General features: G+C 44.4%; 1 protein-coding gene and 1 long non-coding RNA gene across 6 annotated transcripts; one reads left to right on the top strand and one right to left on the bottom strand.

Moving 5' to 3' along the window:
- Positions 1 to 77: 77 nt before the first annotated feature.
- Positions 78 to 17,782, bottom strand: ACOX2 (acyl-CoA oxidase 2). Of its 5 annotated transcripts, none has more exons than XM_023935230.2 (15): positions 16,934 to 17,782; positions 16,246 to 16,527; positions 14,913 to 15,075; positions 12,152 to 12,303; positions 11,797 to 11,904; positions 10,984 to 11,103; positions 10,419 to 10,534; positions 9,856 to 10,028; positions 8,662 to 8,824; positions 7,823 to 8,013; positions 6,536 to 6,697; positions 5,472 to 5,577; positions 3,329 to 3,546; positions 1,510 to 1,639; positions 78 to 789 (listed from the first exon to the last, which is right to left on the bottom strand). In XM_023935230.2, exons 2-15 carry the CDS (start codon positions 16,403 to 16,405, stop codon positions 727 to 729), a joined length of 2,025 nt encoding a protein of 674 aa, XP_023790998.2. In that variant the 5' UTR covers positions 16,406 to 16,527; positions 16,934 to 17,782; the 3' UTR covers positions 78 to 726. The 5 variants fall into 5 exon arrangements, with proteins under 5 accessions (XP_023790998.2, XP_086701993.1, XP_086701996.1 ...); XM_086845867.1 differs by having other exon boundaries at positions 17,216 to 17,774; XM_086845870.1 differs by having other exon boundaries at positions 16,246 to 16,423; positions 17,216 to 17,414.
- Positions 1,594 to 10,125, top strand: LOC147650978 (uncharacterized). The gene is made up of 2 exons (XR_015274977.1): positions 1,594 to 2,812; positions 5,010 to 10,125. It is a non-coding gene; the product is annotated as an uncharacterized LOC147650978 (long non-coding RNA).
- Positions 17,783 to 20,171: the final 2,389 nt, after the last annotated feature.

The following is a 20,171-nucleotide window of genomic DNA, read 5'->3' as shown; positions in this document are numbered from 1 at the left end:
TATGAGCAAATTAATGACTGGCCTGGATCAGCCTGCCCTTTCCATAATTATGAAGTATAATAATTAGAGAAGCAGTATTCCAAATAATACACTTTATTTGAGCTAAAGATTTATAGAAAGACAGTATGAGCAGCTCTATTAATGGGAAGGTAAATTCTGCAGACTGGAGCTGGCATCAGCTTTGTCTGCATCTTCATTAGGCAGGAATATTCCAGTACTGAGCAAATCAAGAGCTATTTTAATTGTCAAAACAGATGCACTTTCAAATATACTTTCTGATTGAAGAGAACAGCTTGTTCCTAAGATCATTATTTCACCATGGATTTTTCAGTAAAGTTGGTTGTTTTGGGTTTCTGAAGTCACTATATAGTTACAACACACTGAGAGAGGGTTCACAGTGTGGTGATGTTTTTTTTTCTCTCAATCACCATATAGTGGCTTTAGAAAGAGAGTAAGAAAGTCAAATGAGAGAGTTTTGATGCTGTCAAGACACTTCAGGATAGAAAACCTGGACCATTCCTGATTAGATTGTCTCACAGCAGCAGGTACCACTCAGCGCTGTTGGCATCTGTCTAATTGCAAATTGCTGGCTGAGAATCTTTCATACTTGTAACTGCAAATAAGCAACTGATTATTAATTCTGATTAGTCATTACTGATGCTTCATAAATGTACTGCTGCACAAAGAACAGAAGGAAATGTGTGCCCTTCACTTGGAACATGGTCTTCATAATTTCGATAGTGTGTTGTGCAGAAGTGGCTTCAAATACCTCTCGTAGGCTGGGCTCATCTGTTCAGAAAGAGAATGAGGAAGGAAATTAATGGTAATTTAGAAGAGAAAGGCTATAATTTTTAAGAACAATCTCTGAAATACATAAAGCTGCACTACTTAAAAACAACCAACAAACTAACAGCTACTTCAACTATGTGCAAGATCATTTTCCCTCTAATATGTATTGTACTTCATAACCAGCACACCACACTCATCCCAAAGGGGACAGCATACTATTTAAACTCAGAAAATATGATTGGACTTGAATGTTTGCTGAAGGTAAATTTTGTGTTCAGCTCTGGAATTTCAAAGGAATACTGATTACCATAGCAAAAATCTCACTCAAGGCCAAATGAGTTTTCAAACAGAGCAATACATATTTACATCACACAGAATTTTACTTTACTGCACAGTATGGATGAACTGAGAAAGCAAGGTGTTAAAGACTCTGAAGGATCAAATTGCTTTGTTTAACACTTATAATCTTTCTGGTTAGACATATTTAAAATCCCGAGTTTTGCATTAGTAAAACTATCAGTGTATAGAAAACACCCTGCATTTAGTGCTGTTCTATAATATGTGAACAGACTTTTATTTTAGCTTATTCTGTACAATGTATTACAAATCAGTGATACAAAGAATTAAATGCTCATCTCTTTTCTGTATTGCTTTTGTTAGAAGAAAAGGAATTTCTGCCCTGGCTGCTGTGGAAGTTGCCCAGCTGTAATTCATCCCTACCTGGTTGGTGGGTGACTTCTGAGCCCACTCGTAGAGCCGCTGGTAAACCTGTCCGTCGTAGCTGCCAAGTGCAGAGTTCAGGCTCTTGTCCGTGAAGTCAAAAGCGTCCACCAGTGGCACAGCATCCTTCCTACAGAGCACAGGAGTGACATTCCTGTTACTGAGAGGGTACTGCTTTGCAAGATGGGAAAATAAATCAAAGATGAACTTGGAAGTCAGTTTCCCAGGTTTCTCCTGGAAGGCTTGTGCCAGTTTTCCTCCTTTTCTTTACTGGAGGGGGGAATTGCTGCTCTAGGTGACCCTGCCTTGGCAGGGAGATTGGGCTAGATGATCTCCAGAGGTCCCTTTCAGCCCTAATGATTTTGTGAATCTGTGACGTTCTACTAATGCCTTGAGTTGTCTGCACAGCTGAGTGGATGTTTGCAGGGTCTTGTAATCACCCAGGCTCCATCCCCAATTCAGCACTCAATCTCACGTCAGATTTTTTCTCAGTAGTCTCTTCCAGTTCATTCTTTCGATTTTTTTTTTTTATTCTGTATATGTGTCTTATAAAATGGAATAAGTTTCTTACTAGATTGATGTGAAGTTGCTTTACTGATCTCCAACCTTCATCTACCTTTCAGAATTTCTGTTATCTCATCACGAGGTGTTGAGCTCTTCTATTCATGTCTGTAAGAGCAAAACAACCCTAACCCATCCAAGGGCCCATCTAGCCCAGGGGCTAGTCTCACAGCATGGAGAGCTGGAGCACAGGCAGCATCTTCTAAGCAGGAGATGGTTTCTTTTTCCTCATCCTCCCATCATCCTGGGTGTAGGAAGTTGAGGTACCAGGATGCAAAGTGGTTTGCTCAAATGTTGGCATTTCCATCTTCTAGTTCCTTTTTCGGGGAGAGCAGTCTGAGGGTTTGGGAAAGGCTGGGTTTTTGCTACAGACCAGGAAGTGGTTAAATCCTTTCTACTAACTGTAAATATTTAAAACATCAATTCTTGAGTCCTGTTAGCAAGGCATGGACTAACACACAAATTGCAATGAATTTCAAAGACAACATGTTAGCCTTTGAAAATGTTATGTTAAACTTACCATTTAATTCAGATTCTGCTGTCAGTTCTGAAAACCCTTGCTGTTTGGTTCAGCCCTGTTCAGCCCTTGCTTATAGTGTGTTCTTGTTTTTCTTCAGGTGGCTTAGGTAGAATTTTACATACAGTAGCAACTCCTCTGCACTGTAAATTTGTATATTCTAAACAAACAGCACTGAGTAGTGAAAGATGAACTCTTTGTCAAGAAGCCTCTGTGAGTGTTGCGGTAAGTGAAAATCTTAACTCAGAATTCACAGAATTGGTGATAAATGGTGTCAAGCAGATGCATCTGAAGTAGCTGTAGGCAGGATTGTTTGGGTACCAGTTGCAGCTCAGCCATGGCAACAGAGTAGGTTGTATTAGCTGTGGCTTAAGCAGATTTTGCAATGTGTGATGGGTTGCTGTGGCTGCCTCCTGCCAGTGTGCTCTGACTACGTATTTTCCTGCTTTCACTCTACTGCAGATGGCAGAAAGTGTTCATGACTTCTTCATTTATAATTTAAGATTTCATGTTACAGAACTTTAGAGATTACAGAGGAGCTGGACACTTGGGTCTCTTCTGCCATGAAAACAAGCTCTGAATAGATGTTTCAATCAATTTCTAGTGCAGCCAGGCAATGGAAATAAAAACTGAATGAGGTGAATTGACTGTGGAGATGTTGCCATAGGTACAGCAGCACCCTTTTATATCTAGCACAGGGATAAACTGGATAGCTGTGAGTGTCCTGCCAAAGCAGCTCACCGAATGACAGCCAGGAGGTCCAGGTAGGATGCTGTGACCATGTCCATTTGAGCTGCAGATGTGTATCCATCATGTAAGAAGGCTCCTGTATTTGAGAAGATCCCATGTAGTGCAAAGAGGTCACAGAGATGTTTCATAATCTTCTGGATGCCAGCCTTGGTCTCGAGTTTTTCCACTGTTTCTGCAAAGTTTTTCACTGCAATGTAGTGGCAGTGAGCCTGGAAAACAAATGCAATCAACAGTGAATGCACCTCAAACACTTTAGTAGGCCAAGTGACTCAAATGCTCTTGCAAAGAATATAAAACCTTTTCATTTCCCTGGCACTTCTCCAGTCTGTATCCTTTGTTTGCTGGGTGACCAGGCCTTTTGCATTCATGGCTTACAGCAACAGCAGAAAACGGAATGTGTAAACAGTCAACACTGTGGTATTTGTAGACTCCATAAAACTGCTTCAGAAATCACGCTAAACTAAATAGTTCTGATGAATATCCCAAAGAGTTTATGTGAAGGAAACACATTCCAATGTGCTTGTGTTGTAAGTGAATGTTGGTTGTACATCAACAGGAGAAAACTTCTGTTGAAGACCTTGGGCTCATGGTACTTCGGGATCAGTGTCTACAAGGCTTCAGCTCTGGAAACACCATTGTCACAGAATAACAACCAAATTTACCTCACACTTTTGTGATTTTAAGTAAACTGGTATTTTTGGGGCCACACACCAGTAGAGTGTTTAACTCAGAAATATTAGCAGAGGTGCAGAGGAGATGAATTAGGCTGACTCCACCTGTCTGTGGGGTGACTCTTGCTACATTGACACTGCTGTGGGTGGTTGGTGGTGCTGGGATCTGTGTGGGTTCACTCCCCCACTGCACAGTTCCCTTCCAGCTGCAGGTGTAAAGGTGTGTCACACCTGCACTGCAGCTCTTCCTGCTGGCACGGTGAAGCAGCAGAGGTGGAATCAGGGTGGACTTCAGAACCTGCCTGGGAAGCTGAGTGACCCTGGGTGGCCACTCAAGCAATTAACCCATGTGGAGTCTGCCCAGTGTCTGAGCCACTCAGCTGAGAGCTGGTAGGTGTCAGTTCATAGAGTTGCTATGCCAGATGTGTGGGTGAATCTCCAGGGAAGGTATGGAATAAGAAGTAAATACAGAATTGCCCCAAGAAGGCAGCAGTATATCAAAATTTTAAAGTTATGTGGCAACCTCAAGGGGTTTGGATGACTTTTCTTGTCCCTGAAAGATTTAAGAAACTTTGTGAGCCTGAATCCCATTTTCTGAGGAGTCTAGCAGCAGCACTGATGATACCACAGCCAGCCCTCTGCTTTTGTTAGGCTCTTCAGAAATAGTTAATGATGTTAAAATAAGTTGTGGATCTGTTTCAAAATGAAGGGAAGGGAAGAAAGACCTTCACCATAACTGTATGGAAGAACTGCATTAATTGCATATTAAAAAAAGAATTTTGGTTTTTGGAGATACAGAACTATCAATGATTTAGTTTTCATTAATATTTAGGGCTTTTCTCCCTCTTTTCTGCTTAATTCTGTACTAATTCACCCTTGTTTTAGGGAACACATGCTGCTATCCCAATGCTACTTCAGTTGAAAGCACCTCTTATAAATATGATTTATCTTCCAGAAGTTAACATTGCACTTATCACTGGTTTTCACTCTTTTCCCTGCAGTTATCTTTCCAGGAGATGGAAGAAATACCAGGCATGTTCCATCCTTTGCTGTGACTCCACCAGCTTTCAGTGGAGTGGCTTTAGGAAGACTCTTCTGGGCACCAGAAGCACTGGATTCTTATGAAAAGATGAGTGTTAGCTGGAGATGGTGGGTTTTTGTTGCAGGATATGGGAGGTCTGATTCTGCCAGTAGTGGCAGCATAGCTGTGAATGTATTTTTCCTCCCTTTCATTTCCCCTAGTCTTTTTCTACCTGGCCTATACAATCAGCAAATTTTTCAGACCAGGAATTGCTTCTTACTACAACTTTTCCACCATGTAGACCACAGTGACAGTCTGTGGTGTCTCTTAGATGCCAACAGGAAACAATTAACAGCACTGAGGCTTTAAGCTAATCATGCCATTTCTGTTGCATATTGTTTCATAAAGACAAACATTAGATGAGCAGATAAATTTTGCTAACCTTTGCAGCCTGCACCAGCTGCACTGTGCACTGGTTCCACGCATCATGCTTTTTGACTCCAGACTGAATTAAATCCTGTAGTTTTGCTGCTGTGCTGCTTGTGAGCCTGAAAAATTGAAAAAGCACAAAGCATCTTGTATCTGCATCCCACATGCATGAATTTGTACTCGGGAGTTATGTGTGACTGAAGGGCTAACTGGTATTTCTGACATCTGGAGTTATCTACACTTAGTATGAGTGAACTTAGATGATGCAAAATCTAGGTATAAATTGTGAGAAGAACCCAGACCACCCTGGTATTGAAGGATTTCTGCCTTCTCAGCTTCCAGGGTAGTTTACCAGGGGTTTAGCTGAGCTTTTCTTGGGTTGTACGTGTGTAAGGAGAGTTTCCAAAACAAACAGGAATACTGGACTGCTGTTACATGATGTTTCTCCTTTCCTACACAGGGATTCAAATCTTGTTCCCATTGATGAAGCTTTTTAAAGAGTGGCTGTTTTTACACTGCTTTCAATGACAGCAGGGTTGTCTTTTTACCTGATTTTCAGAGGTGACACCTATACAGCCCATAACAGTGTACATAATTCTGAGACCACTCATGGTACCATTTTTGTTTATGTTGAGTTGCTGAATGTGTAGTTGAAAGGCTACAGACAGAATGAGAGGCTCTGTTCTTGCTATGGTGTAAACTGAGAATAAACATCACTTTCTCAGGTATGTGAAATTTTAAGATTCTAATAGAATTGCTCAAGGTCCAGTAAAGATTTTACTAGATGGAAACTCTGTGATGTGGTCTGGCATTTACTTTAATAGTGCCACCAACTCTTTGACATTTTGTTGTTTGGTAGCACATGGCTTAAAAACTTCTGAGTGTGAAAGCTTCATTCTGAACATCTGACATGGCTGTTAATCCTGTGTAGCCTTCCTTTTCCTTTTCAGGAACAGATGGTGCCAATCCTAGTTTAACTTATTTTATTTTACCTCCCTTTAAAGCAAGGAAGAAGCTGAGCTCTTAACACATTTCTGATGTCAGAGAGAAATCCTGTCTCCCATCCTCTGTACTGACCTGACTGCCACGTGTTGATAGGCCTCAGTGTAAATATCTGGACTGAGAAAATCCAGCTTGTTCTTGGCTGGACACCTCCCGTGTTTCACTGCAGCCAGATAAGTGACAGATGGTGGCACAGGCTGGCCAGCACTGGCTGCCATGAAGCACTTAATCAGGAACCTGGGAAGAGGGTAACAGTCAGAACAGGGTATGGTCGTCTCACAGCAAACAGACATGCAAAAAAGAAAGTGGGCTCAGGTGAGGAGCAGCAAGATGTGACCTGTCCCATCAGTGGCCCAGAATGGATTTGAACAAGTAATGACCTTTTGTTTTGCATATTACTCACAATAACCTGATCTGTGGTGGGTCTCAGGGGTGGCCTGCCTGCCTTATTTAATAGTACAGCAATCCATAATGATAATTTTTTCAGCAGAAACTTGCTGTGGCTATTAGCAATCTCAGCAGTGTGGTGATTAGTTACACTATCAACTTTGCAACCTGAGTATCAATGCCCTGGAGCTCTAATGGTGATTTGGTCTTACCCTCTTGATCCCCAACACACAGTTGCATTACACATGAGACCCTTTGGAGAGAGTTTCCCCTCTCCCTTAGTTTTTTGGTACCTTTGCTATAAGCTAGACTGATCAGGTCTGGAATTAAAAGGGTACAACATTTCTGTTGACCTTGCTGTTGATCTTCCAAAAAGCAGTAATGAGTGCAGAAATGTCTGAATGGCAGCACGGAGCTTTGTAGTGGCTCTGACCCTGGGAAGTGCCCTGGTTTTCTCCTTCTAGTAAAAACATACATTATTAAAAGTTCAAGCAGCTGTAGCTTCTTTATCCTGTATTTCATCTGTTCTTGAGAATCATCAGTCTGCATGTTTGGAGGAAAGTAATGTTCTTTGAGCATGACTCATCCACTTTCAGTTTCCAACAACTTTGCTTCCTCTGAATCGACCACTTTACCGATATTGTGTTACATTGTACCATTGTTACATTGGTAGCTTAAAAAATTAACCACAAAACTTTCACAGCAATACCTTTGCTGTGCTACCAGGCAAAGAGGAAAACGAGGTTATGCAGAACAGCACCTGCATACATCCCCAAACCAAAAATAGAAGAGATAATCCAGTTCCCACACACTTCCATGCTTGTTAGACTGAAGACATGAATAGTTTATGTCCTGAGCTGTATTTTTAGAAGGTGATGTGAAAAAGGAGTAGCTGGTTTTACTGGTTTTGGAGAAGTGGTAAAGGCTGAATAAACGAGGGGGCAGGCTTTTAGATGAACACATTTGAATTGTTACCTGGCAGTTTGCAGGAGCAAAATGGTGTTTTCCCCTTCATAAATACAAGAGGCAAGTATTTTGGTATACAAGGAAGGCAGTCCACTCAGCAGGGAGTAGCCATGGCCCCCACAGGCCCGGAGACAGATCTCCACTCCTGCAGTGCAGTGCTGAGTGATCACGGCTTTAAAACCTGAAGATAATGCATGAAGCTGTTAAAAAAAGAGTAAGAAGAAAGCAGAGTATTACTGGTGGAATCTTCAAAATAAGTTCCTTTTTAAAATTTTGTGCAATATCTGGGCATGAAATTCTGGTCTGATCCCCCTTTGTGTGGTCGTAGCACCCAGTTCCCTGAGCCTGGCCTTTGGTGTCTCTCTGGGATGCTGCACATGCTCCTGTCTGGGCACATGGCAGTCAGTTTATGCATTTTTGGGTTCCTCTCAGCCAGTTCTGGCTTTGGCCACCTTTGTTAAGACTGTCTTCATTACAAGCACCCAATTGCAAAATACTCTGTTCTGTCTAAAAGTCACATTTTTGGTTTTGGCTCAGATGTATGTGCATGCGCATTGTAGATGAAGTTGTGTAATAACACTTTGTGCCACCAGCTACTTGGAATGAGGTTTTGGACATGCTTTCCAAGGACTTTTCACTCTGCAATGGTTCCTAAAACAAAAAGTTTGGGGTGGTAGAGCGAATGATGTTGCTGACTGGTTGCAGACCTGGGACACGTCATTTGACCTCTTGGTGCTTCCTCTTTTTCCAGTTCTTTTGTTGTGAAAGAAATGTTCATCCAGTTTACTAAAATATTTTAACATTTAGAGAACAGAAGTACTGCATGAGTTTATCATGCTGTAGCTCACCTCTGGCAGCATGTCAAAGTTCTTCCTCTGGATCTCTGTGTACCCCCTGTTGAATAGCTCCTGCAGGTAGTCATTGATGAAATGAAAGGCATAGGCTGCTGCCAGCTGGGGCAGAAGTTTCTCTTGCTGAGTCTGGTAGTCAAGGATTTTTGCTTCTTGTTCCCTGTTGGAAGACAGCTGATGAAGCAGGGGAAGTGTGGACATGGGCATAGCTACTGTTACTTTACCTGCTGCAGAATGAAAATGACGTTTTTCATTACCAAGAAGCAGTGTGTGAACAAAACCGAGCTGACAATGAGACAGGAAATCTGCCCAGGTTGCTAAGCTATTAGAGAAACAAATCCAAAAAAGCCTAACAGTGTAGAAAAGGCTCTATGTGGTCAGTCAGTACAGAGGGGAACAAGGCCTACAGGAAAGGATGAGAATGAGGTCTTCAAGGATAGCAAGTTGTTAGGTGTTCCAGGAAAGGCAGTTGCATTGCACCCTGATAATCTTTGGCTTTTTAAATGGAAACTTTGTAGCCCCTAGCATAGAAATGTTTCTCTGAAAATATTTGAGTCTGAATTATTTAAAGTTTTCTGAGCTGTTTTTGGATGTTCTTTATCACTTCTGCTGTGGTTGGTACATTTAGGGATTAAATCAATGGAATTGGTTATTACAATAGTTCAGCTGCTGTGCTCTTCTGTTTGGTTTGTGTTTGAACACAGTCTTTTTCTTTTTTGAAAGGTGATTTAAATGGAAATCTTTGTAATCCACTCAAATTAACATACCTCTTTAAAAATAATGGGGATTCAACTCTGAATATAATTCAATACTTAAGGTGGGGATATTGGATTTCTGGATGTTGAAAGGTATTTTAATGTTGCATCTGCTAGTAGAACACTATGGAATAAGAATTCAGCAACTTTGCTGAAATTTGTCTGGATTCTGTTCAGTTATGGGATTACAGGGGAAGGCCAGTTATAAAATAATAGGTTGCTTGTGTGAGCCACTGACCTATTCAAAGTAAACATTCTTTTGTACTTTGACTGAAGCTCGTTAATGTAAATAATGGGCAAGCATGTTTATCATGCCCTGTCTGGGCCAGGAAATCAGCCAGTGATGGGCTGAAAGATAAGATGAAGAGAAGAAATACAAACTGGCATGGGAGAACACAGTGTACAGTTCCCTTCCCACTGGGATGCATGGCATTACCCAGGCTTTAACTTGGACTGCCGGCGAACCACCGAGTATCGGATGGCGATGGTGCAAGCCTTCATGAGGGGGGTCAGAACCTCGTCTGAAATGAGCGAAATGCGCACTGTCGTCATTGTGAAATAATTAATCTTCTGTGACCCCTGTCTTACATAGGTGCCATCTGGTTGAACCTAGAGTAGAGAGAGGCTGTCAGATGCTGCCTTATTCAGTACTATTATGGTTGTGTAATCACTATGCATGGAATAAAATGGACATAAAAATCCTTCACTGAAAGCAAACATTGCTTTTATGTATGATGGATGAAAGATATCCATTTGAAGAGAAACTCTTACTGCTTCTGTCAGGGTAGGTTCTGCCTGCCCCATGATCCCCAGTTTCTGACCGTGGAATTCTTGACACTTTCATTTAGGATTCAGGTACCTTCTGCCCTTGATAAAACCTCAGAGACTTGCTGACACTCAAAGGAAGATTTTTGTCCCAAATTTAGACAGGTCCCTGTTGTCTCTCTGGCTGTGGAATGAGAGTCTGGCAGCAAGCTTGTGATGTGAGTCCACACATACCTCACAAAACTTGCTCAGCATGTTCTCCCTGGGGATGCGCACATTCTTCAGCAGGAGGTAGCCATTGTCAATGTGCTCAAAATTCATTTTGGGACCGATGTCTCCTGCAGTTATGCCTGCAGAAGGAGAAAACACAGCCTACTTACTTCCACTTGAACTTTTTGCTCCCCTTTTTGTGTCAGGATGGGGACATTAAATGAAGGGCATGGTCAACTCTGCTTGTTCCCCAGCATGGGTGATCTTGCCCAAGGGGTGAAACAGGCATTTGAATGACTTGTAGTAGATTGTTTCCATGATCCATTGACATGGATCTGTGCTGGCTGGGATCAGAACTGAGGTGCTCAGAGCAGCCCAGGCTTCTGGTTATGATAAGGGCTTGGTCTTGCTAGGGCTGAGGATATGTTAAATTTCCCTTCAGATAGTTGGGGTTAATGATAACTACACCTTGGTAACTCTCTTGACTTGGTTTTGGCAATTATAACTCTCCCTGGGCCCAACATTTTAGAAAACATTTAAGGGCAAAATAGGCAGAGCACCTAATGCTGCAGTGTCTGGGGTTATTTACCTGGGCAGAGGGAATGATCCTGAAGGCTGCGTATCTGCACGATGAAGGGATGGATGCCATAGCACTTCCCATGGATGTACAGCTGAGCAAAGACCACTGTGTGGGTTGCTGATCTTCCCACTGTGAGAAGAAAAACAGCCCCATTCCCTTAAGACAAGTTACAGCACAAACACTGTTAAGGTCGGTCAGTACTAATTATGTTGGGTCTTAGGTATGGGTCAGCACAATTGTGTGCTGGAAACCTAAATCAGCCTGCTCTTAGCTCTCAGAAGTTACACCATCATTCTGCTTCTGTTGCTGCCCATAAGGCTTGGATTAATGGTTTTGTAACAGAATATGAGAAAAAAAAATAAACAGTTTGAGCTAATGTAATGCTGAGAGTGGGAAGTGCTGTGGCTGTTGCAGTGACTCCAGTTATTTTCTGTTAAATACCTTCCTGAAGGGAGCCAAGAATTTCACACTTGAATCCTTTATGCTGAGATTGTCTGATGACTCTAATCCTTTATGCTGATGACCTCCCTGCAGTTTTTGCTTGTCTGAGTATTATTTATAAAGAAGGGAAGATTTATTCCTGCAGAGGCAATAGCTTTCTTGAGTGAAGTTCTTCAGCCTGAAACCAAAAGGGGTTTTGCAAATGATGGTGGCTCCCTTGTGGCCTCTGAACTTGGACAACCCCCTCTCTCTCACTTGTCCATGAGAGTATCTCTTATTTAAGTCTTCTGCTAGCACCTGGGCCCTCAGACACAGAGCTTAACTAGGGTAGATGCAGTAACTGAAGGAGGCAAAACCTAAAATATTTTGTGTGGTACTTACTATCTCCAGGCCACCACTTCATGGCAGAGATCTTTGGTGTGTTCAGTATAAACTCCTGAGTAGCAGTATCAAAGACTGCTGTTGTTTCCAAACCTTGAAGGTAAGTACCTTTAAAAAAAAAGAAATTAAAAAGTATCTATGTATCTATCTCTTGGGATGGAGAGAGTGAAGGATCCCTGGAAGCTGGCTGTGGGTATTATCAGGGTTTTGTGGTTACCCTTCTGACGAGAACCATGAATGAGAACCCAACGACCCCTGTCCCGGTAAAGGATGGACAATTTGGAGTCAAATTCGCATTGGAATCAGGGCTGCAGGCTTGTGTCATACAGAAATGCTGCTTTCCCCACAGCCTTACCATGTCCCAGTTCAGTCTGTGCGTAGCTTCCAATAAGTTTGTGCTGGGTGGCGAGAGGAATCCATTTGGAAATTTGTTTGTCAGAGCCCAGCACTGAAATACTTCTCATGAAGACGCGGTGAAGGAGGAACGCGACATCTCCTGACAGTGCCCTGCAGAGAAGGCACAAGGGGTGTTTTTCAGGGGATGAAGTTCCAGGCATGTGATGAATGAGGCAGTGGCACTGCAGTGGTCACCAGACAATACCACCTGCTGCCTTTTGATTTCTGCCTTGTCATACCTTGCCCAGCACCCAGCATCAGCACAGCATTGCAGGAAAAGTGCCCTTCCAAGCTGCTTTTGTTTCTTCTTTTATAACAGAGTTTGCATTTGTGGTGCTTGCTCATTTCACTTGGTCTTGGAGGAATTATCTGTTCTGAGTAGCAGATGCTGAGCTAAAAGCACAACCCAGCTCCCAAGCTCCTGAGGCTCTGTGAGCATTTTGTATTTTTATTTTAATTCATAGGATTTTTTTTTCTTGATTATTTAAGTCAAATTTTGAAGCTGAACTAAAAAGAAAGAACAAAAGAGCACCCTACTTGAAAAACCCCAAACCCTAGCAATTCACTGTGGGGCATATTAGACTGAATTACACATGTAGGCATCTGGGACCTGGATTTCCTGAACCTTCCCATTCAGCAGAAATACCATGGTAGGCTGGGTTTGTTGCTGTACTTTTTGCTGTTGGCTGCCTGTTGCTGTCAGTGAACAATACTGGTGTTCAGGGAGACTTGTCCTGAATCGAGATGTCATTTTCTTGTGGAAAAATTCAAGTACACCCATGTAACCCCTGGTTTATTATCTGTTCAGGTCCTTTGCCATTACCATCTCCACACATCCTAAAAAGCACTATTCCAGAAACTGTGCATGGGAACTTGGGTACAGTGATTTCCATGGCACAAATGAGAAATTTATTTAAGCTTTTTTTTTTTTTTTTTTTTTTTTTTTTTTTTTTTTTTGTGTGTGAGAAATAATAAGAAAACATGAGGAATATGACTATATTCCTCTTCCTGGGATTCCTCAGAACATGGTTGAATCCCCTCATACAGGTACATGTACAAATAAGTGGCTGTTAGCACATTGCTTTATTGCAGTGCTCTAGAGAGCATCTCCTTTCACATAGATACCTTCTATTGTTAAAAAATTACTCTGACCTTTCTTTTATACTGGCCCTGAGAGAGAATTAATCATGCTGAAACAGTGTGGGGGGGGAAATATGAACAAAGAAGTTAAAGGGAAATTGCTTTGATTAACAGAAAATGACTTAATGAATCCTTGGCAGCCTGGCCAGAAATAACGTTCCTTTAGCAGCAATTTGAAAAGCTGGGTTTTAAATTGTGTGAGTGATTCACTGCGCTTGGCACTGGGAGCCAGGATTCTGTCATAAGAGCTTGGTGCTCACCTGGAGTTCCATCAGGCAAGAGCTGCCCTGCCACATAGCTCTGCTCCTAATCCTGGAAATGGGACAACACAGGGCTGGTCCTGCTGCAGCCTTTGGCATCAGGGGGCCTGATAAAAGCACACCTGGGTGGGAGAAGGGGTGGAATTTTTGTTCTGAGGGAGCAGTGGAGAGCTGCTTTTTAATGGGAATATAATGATCAGGTCAAATAGCTCTTGATGGCACATTTCCCCCTTCTTTAGTTCTGCTTGCTGTAAGTGTTGAAGAGCTTAGCATAAAAAATTATCATCTTTCATATGATGAACACAACTTTTTAGCAGGGCCTATTACCACAGGGCAAGGGGTAATGGTTTTAAACTAAAGGCAGATTTAGACTAGACATAATGAAGAACTCATTTGCAATGAGCATGATGAAACAGTGGCACAGGTTGCCCAGAGAGCTGGTGGATATTCCCTCCCTGCAAACATTTCAGGGCTGGTTGAACAGGGCTCCGAGCAACCTAATCTAGTTGAAGATGTCCTTGCTCACTGCAGAAGGCTAGACTAGATGACCTTTAAATGTCCTTTCCAACCCAAACTGTTCTATGAGTCTATGAAATGCCAAAAAGTGGCTCTGAGTGTCAGCAGTGCTGTGTCAGGGACAGGCATTGCCCTTCTGAGTGACACTTCTGAACCTGCACCTTCCTATTGGGTACATGACCCCACCAAGCAGACAGTGTGCCCTGGGCAACAGCCAGCCAGGAACTGACTGAACAAAGGGGGAAAGGAGGGGCAACCAATTGAAATGTGGAGTTCAACCCCACACAAAGTGTTAAAAAAGCTTATAAAGGAAAGGACTGTGAAAATACTTTATTCTCATCTACCTGCAAACTAAAGTGAGTTCTTCTTTTTTCTTTTTTTTTTCCCTTTAATAAAATGTGGTTTATTGATACACAAAATGTAATCTTTATTTAGAAGTCAGTAATGTAACTGAAACAACACCACTAACCATAATGCTGGTTATACATTTAAAAATGTCTAAGGGGTGGTATGAGAGCTGCAAGTAAGGAGGTTATTGAAATAGAAATCTCATGTTGTGATTGTGAACTGCTGTGATCTATCACACTGTACCCATGTGCTGCTCTTCGAGAAGTTCCCAGTCGTGTACTACCATTTTCCCTTTTCCCAAGTGTGCTGCTGAAGTAAAAACCTGCTGCATATTTTTATCCAAACCTATTCTGTCAGCTGCTGGCCTTTCCCAGCCTTTGCTAAAGCTGATTGTTATTGGAATACAAAGCTTTTAACAAAATAGTTGTACATTAAAAAAAAATAAAAAAAAATCACCTGTAAATGTACTTAAATTCAGGTCCGTTCTCAGTCCATCCCATCTCATGCATCTTTTTCTGGAGATGAACAGCCTTCCTGACTGCTGCTTCGTACCTCTCATTCTGGGTCTGGAAATACTGATTTTCTCTGCTAAATACAGGGTCAGACTCGAAAACTTCCACTGCAAAGCAACACAGAACAGTTGGTTCTCCTGGGGCTCGGGAAGTGCAGGCAGTGCCTCGAGCCATGTTTGGGAAGAGCAGGCACAACTGGACTCATGTATACTGATGCTGTGATTTTTAGGGTGCTTGCAGGCAAGTTTTGTTTTGCTGGTTCTGGTTCCCATGGCTGTCACATCTAACTCTGAAAAGCAGTGGATTTGGGGAAGCAGAAGGGGAACTGAGTGGGCCTGAGAGAGGGGTGTGTTCAGTGGAAATGGTGACCCTGCAGGGTAAGGCACCCTGCCTGGTCACAGTGGGAGAGGTGACTTCTGGCAGAGGATGCCAAGGATCCCTCTGCCTCCAGTTGCTTGAGGGCAGTAGGGGCTGTGGTGAGCAGCATTTTGCCCAGGCTGTGGTGAGCTGCATTAGCTAGAGGGCAGATTATGGCCAGAGCCTGCTGGGTGTCCTGCTTGGGATGTTACCAGCCCATGGCACTGTTGCAAAACAACCCAGAGTCACTATTTCTGTGTCAGTTTGAACACTCCCCTTGTCCATTTTGCCTTAAACCTTGAGTTTATTCATGTGGAAGGTTATACTGAACTCCAGTGGCACTGTGAAGAGGGTGATCCCAGTGGCTTTGCTGTTTTCCTTTGGTAAGTGTATAATATGGATGCAGTTACAGAGACGACAGAGAGGGTTTTTTCCTCTTCTGAGCAACAGTCATTTTTTGGCACACCCATCATGAGTGAGAGCAGCTCAGCCTGGTTGAGCCAACCCACACAAGAAATTCCCCACCTGGATGAGCCCAACGTGCCAAGGAGGGAAGCTGGCTGTGGTTCACACGTGATGCGCATTTCTGCACAGCAGCACCAGCCCCTGCACGCATTTCCCTCATACATAGATGCTCGACCCTCAGTTCTCGTATTCCAGTTTAACCAGTCTTGCCAGAGACAGGGGATGGGAGCAGGGAGGAGGAAAAGCTTCAGGCAGCAGGAGTGGCTGCGGAGGAGTCATATTGATTTACATGAAGAGAAGACTCCAGCTCCACACTCCCACTTTTTAAAGAGATGGGGGGGATAAGCAAATGCCCAGGATCACAAACCCCACTGTGCTGCAAAGGAGGAGCAGAGCAGCAGGACATAGCCATGGCCTGTGCCAGCCCCCACCACGGCCTTGTAAGGATCACTCACCCACTGCCCTCCGTATCCGTGTCTGCTCCGTGCCACCATCCAGCAGGGCCGTGAGCTTCTCCACGCTGAAGGAGGCTGTTTGTCGCTCACTGGCGAGGTCGGGGTTCACACTGCCGAGCACTGAGCCCTGCGAGTATTTGCTGGTCTCCAGCAGAGCCATCCTGGAGGCTGTGCTGCTCTGCAAAGGGACAGGGCTCCTCTGGCACTGGCACCTGGCAGTGGATGCCTGATAGAGGTGTTGGCACAGCAAGGAATGGTTTTGGTAGGTTGGCCAAGATGTACCTGCACAAGGGTGTTGCATGAATATTTAGGAGCTCTCCTGTCCTCATTGCATTGGACAGTGGAGATTTATGGCACTTCAAAGAATTCAAACTGCAGGTTTTATGACATATTCTAAACATAAAATCTTTTTCTTTTCCCACTCTGTCCTCAGTATTCTATGCGAAGTTCATGCTGGAGTATCCCACAAGTACATGTTAATGTTTGATGTTTTCTGGCCCAGGGCTCACAGGCACTGGTGGCTCTGCCTGTGCTGCCTCTGTCCTTGGGGCACAGCTTTACATTAACCCTTAACTCATGTTAGTGAGATTAGTCACAGGACACTAGTAAAAACAAAAGCCGTGATGAGTAGGAAATAAATCATATTTTTCCCTTAAAGAGTCTGCTGCCTTTCCAAACATCAGATTACCTTAAGAAATACAAACTCTGGAAACCACTGCAAATGTCTTATTAATTCCTGCTTTTTCTGATATTCAGGCCTTTATTCCAAGGTGTCCTGCTGGAGGGAGGAAAGCCCGGGGGCAGCGCGGTGGGCTCTCAGGGCGGGGGTCACCCGGCGCTGCCCTTGAGCCGTCACGGGGAGCGCGGGGCTGGGCGCCGGAGACGCCTCGGCCTCAGCTTCCTCTTCCGTGAGGCCGCGTGAGGAAAGCGCCATTCCTTTCTCTCCGTGCAAACGCAGCCCCCCACGTACCTCGTCCCAGGCGTCCTCCGTGGAGCCGTCCGGCTGCGGCCTCCCTGCCTGGGCCGCGGCTCGCGAGCCCTGTGCGGGGACCTTGTCCCCGGGCCCGGCGCTGCGGGTGTTCCTGCTGACCTCTGCAGGCAGGAAAATCCCACAGCCCTCAGCGCTTCCAAACGGCGCTGCTTCTGAGCCCGCTAAAGGCAGCTGCCGCGTCCCAAACTGCACTCCAGCTCCGTCACCCAAGCGACACCCTGCCCTTCTCCCGCTGGTTTGAATTTGGGTTTATTGTTTTCGTAGCCTGCTCCGGGTGGAGAGCAGCACCCTTGGTGTTGGCGCTGCTCCTTGCCTGGGGTTTGACGTGCTCTCAGGGTCTCCCCGGCTCTGTCAGGCGCTGCCCACAGCCCTTCCCGCAGTTTGGGGTGCAGGGCTGGAATGCGGGGCTGTGCCGGGGGGCGGAGGGAGCCTGACACGGGGATGTGCCGCCCTCACCTCCGGCGGTCCTGGATGTGACCCTGCTGGTGCCCGGGGAGATGGGAGCTCACAACCCTCACACCCCGCTCACCCTGGCTACAGCAGGACGAGCCTGACGGGACGGGAATCCAGCAGAGGATCCCCCTGCCCACGGCTCATCGATGGGTCTGGGCTGCCGCTGCAGACCCACGCTGCAAACTGCTCTGTCAGGGAACGAGGCGCGGGGTTCACACTACGCAAGGCTTGCTTTAACATGGGGAGTTAAGCAAAGTTTGGGAAATCGGATGTAGTTTTGGTTAACAATTTCAAGCCTGAAGCTGAGCTTGTTGAACCAAGCCCAGCAGGCACGAGGAGCAGCAGGCAATGAGAGCAGCCGGCTGTAGTGCAGTGAGTGGCTCATGGGCAGTGCAAGGTGTGCTCAGGATCACTCCGGTAGATTAAAGATGCCATGTGGCTCCATCACAGTCCCAGAGCGACAGGGCATCCTATGGATGTGCTGTTTTCTGCTCTGTACTGCACAGTATCACATCCCACAGTGACTCAGGGTCACGAATGGTTGGGAGGCAGTACATCCTTCTGAAGTGCTCGGTGGGATTTTTCCATTTGTTCTTACATTTCCTTCTGCTGGAGTCAGAAGTGCTTGGCCTTGTGCTTCTTGACTGCTGTTTGTAATTCAGTGAGTGCGTCTGGCTCTCCTGAAGGGAGGGTGAGGGATGACACATTGGAAAAAGCCCGTCCTTGAATCTCTTTGCAACCTGATGTTCATGCAGGTTTATATTTGGGCAGGCTCTGGTGCTGCCTGAGTAGGTCATTGTCAGCCTGTGTTAGTGAGGTCTGAGCTGGAGACCCACCAGAGCTGCACACCCAGCTCAGTTCCAAGTGCCTGTGGATGGCCAAAGATCTCATGGGCTGCGCTAAGAACCCACAAAACCCACAAGAGCACCTGCCGTGGTGTGTTGGAACACACTCTCATTATTACGTTGCTGATAATTTTACATTTTTGCCCATTTTCATTGGGCTGGATCTCACCAGTATCACAGCCAATTCAAGATTTCATATAATGCTTTCATCAAAAAGCATTATATGAAAAAATTGTTCAGCCTGTGGCAATTTTAGATCATTTTGGAAAATGATCTAGGTATAAAAGGAAAGATACCTATTCCTACCTTCTAGGAAAAATACCTAGGATAGGCAAAGGGGAATTCTTGAGATGAGGTGTTCAGCCAGGGCCAGTCTGAGGGTACTATTGGCTTGAGGAAGAAAACCATAACTTGCCATTTCTCAGGCAGTCATGAGGAGTAAATTATGTAGTAAAATGTAAGTGTTCCTTGTCAGGACATTTCACTGCAGCAAATTATCTAGGAGCACTTCAGGAGTGAGTGCACAGGAGAAGAGATCTCAGCATGACCTGGATAAAGAGCAAAGCTGGTATTGAAAACTGTCAGTACGAGAAATTCCAGGCAATGGAGCAGTTTGAGCATAGCTAAAAGGTTTTTATCTTTGAAGAGCAGAAGTGATTGGTTCTTACTCTCTTCCACAGAAGAGGAACTGTCACAATGAACAACTACCATTGCTATCTGTGCATGGAAGGAGGTGTGTGATCAGTGTCAGGAGTTTTGGGGCACAGCCCATTGAAACCTCACTGCTGGCTGGGAAATGTTGAGGAAGTGTTTTCCAAAGTCCTGTGTGAGCGCCCTGGTCTCATATCTAACCAAAGGGCTAGAGAGAAGATTTGTCCCTTTGAAAAGTTTATGCCAGGAAATGAAGTACACAACCTGCCATGGTAGGGTAGCAAGGGAGCTGTTCTTATAAGCGTCAAAGAGGTGGGAAGATGTTTTGTACACCTGACCTGAAGAACAGGTTTAGTGAATGAGATCTCACCCCCAGTGAGGAGCTGACTGGCCACATCAGTGCCACAGGGTGAGGAGGGTTGGGGACACCTCCCAGTGTGGCAACCCCAGCAGATACCTGCTGTCAGAGAAAGGCATCCAAGCACCACCTCTGCCTTGTTCTGAGTGGGATGTTGGCATCTGTGCTGATAAGGATGTTGCTAATGAGACAGAGAAGTCCTTTTCATTTGCTTTGCTGCATTCAGTTGTGTCCTGGGACTCAGGAACCATGGTGTGTGTGACTTGCACATGTGAAGCATCGTCTCTTTTTCTTATCTGCTAAATCTGAGGTCTTTGGTTGTTGCTAAAGCAACTTTAAAAATGTTTAAAAATAAATAAATAGGCTCACTTGTGTGAGGATTACTTGTCAGTTCGAAAATGTGTTTTTGAATTAAATCCAAGGATGAGTTTCCTTGGTTTTGTGTGAATTTTACCCTGCCAGGCAGGTGGGCATCCACAGACAGTTAGAAATCAGATTGGAATTTCAGTGCTCAAAGCCTGATCCACAATCTGTGTGCCCTTATACTTTCATCAGACTGAGATGATGTCTAGGGATAAGCACTGGATGTAGTTTTGGGTGCAGATGATGCAAAGAGCTCACTGGTGAG

The sequence above is a fragment of the Cyanistes caeruleus genome, chromosome 11 (assembly GCF_971803275.1).
Source record: "Cyanistes caeruleus chromosome 11, bCyaCae1.hap1.1, whole genome shotgun sequence".
Lineage (NCBI taxonomy): Eukaryota > Metazoa > Chordata > Aves > Passeriformes > Paridae > Cyanistes > Cyanistes caeruleus.
The sequence above is the reverse complement of the archived record's forward strand: the minus strand, read 5'-3'. Positions and strand labels throughout refer to the sequence as shown.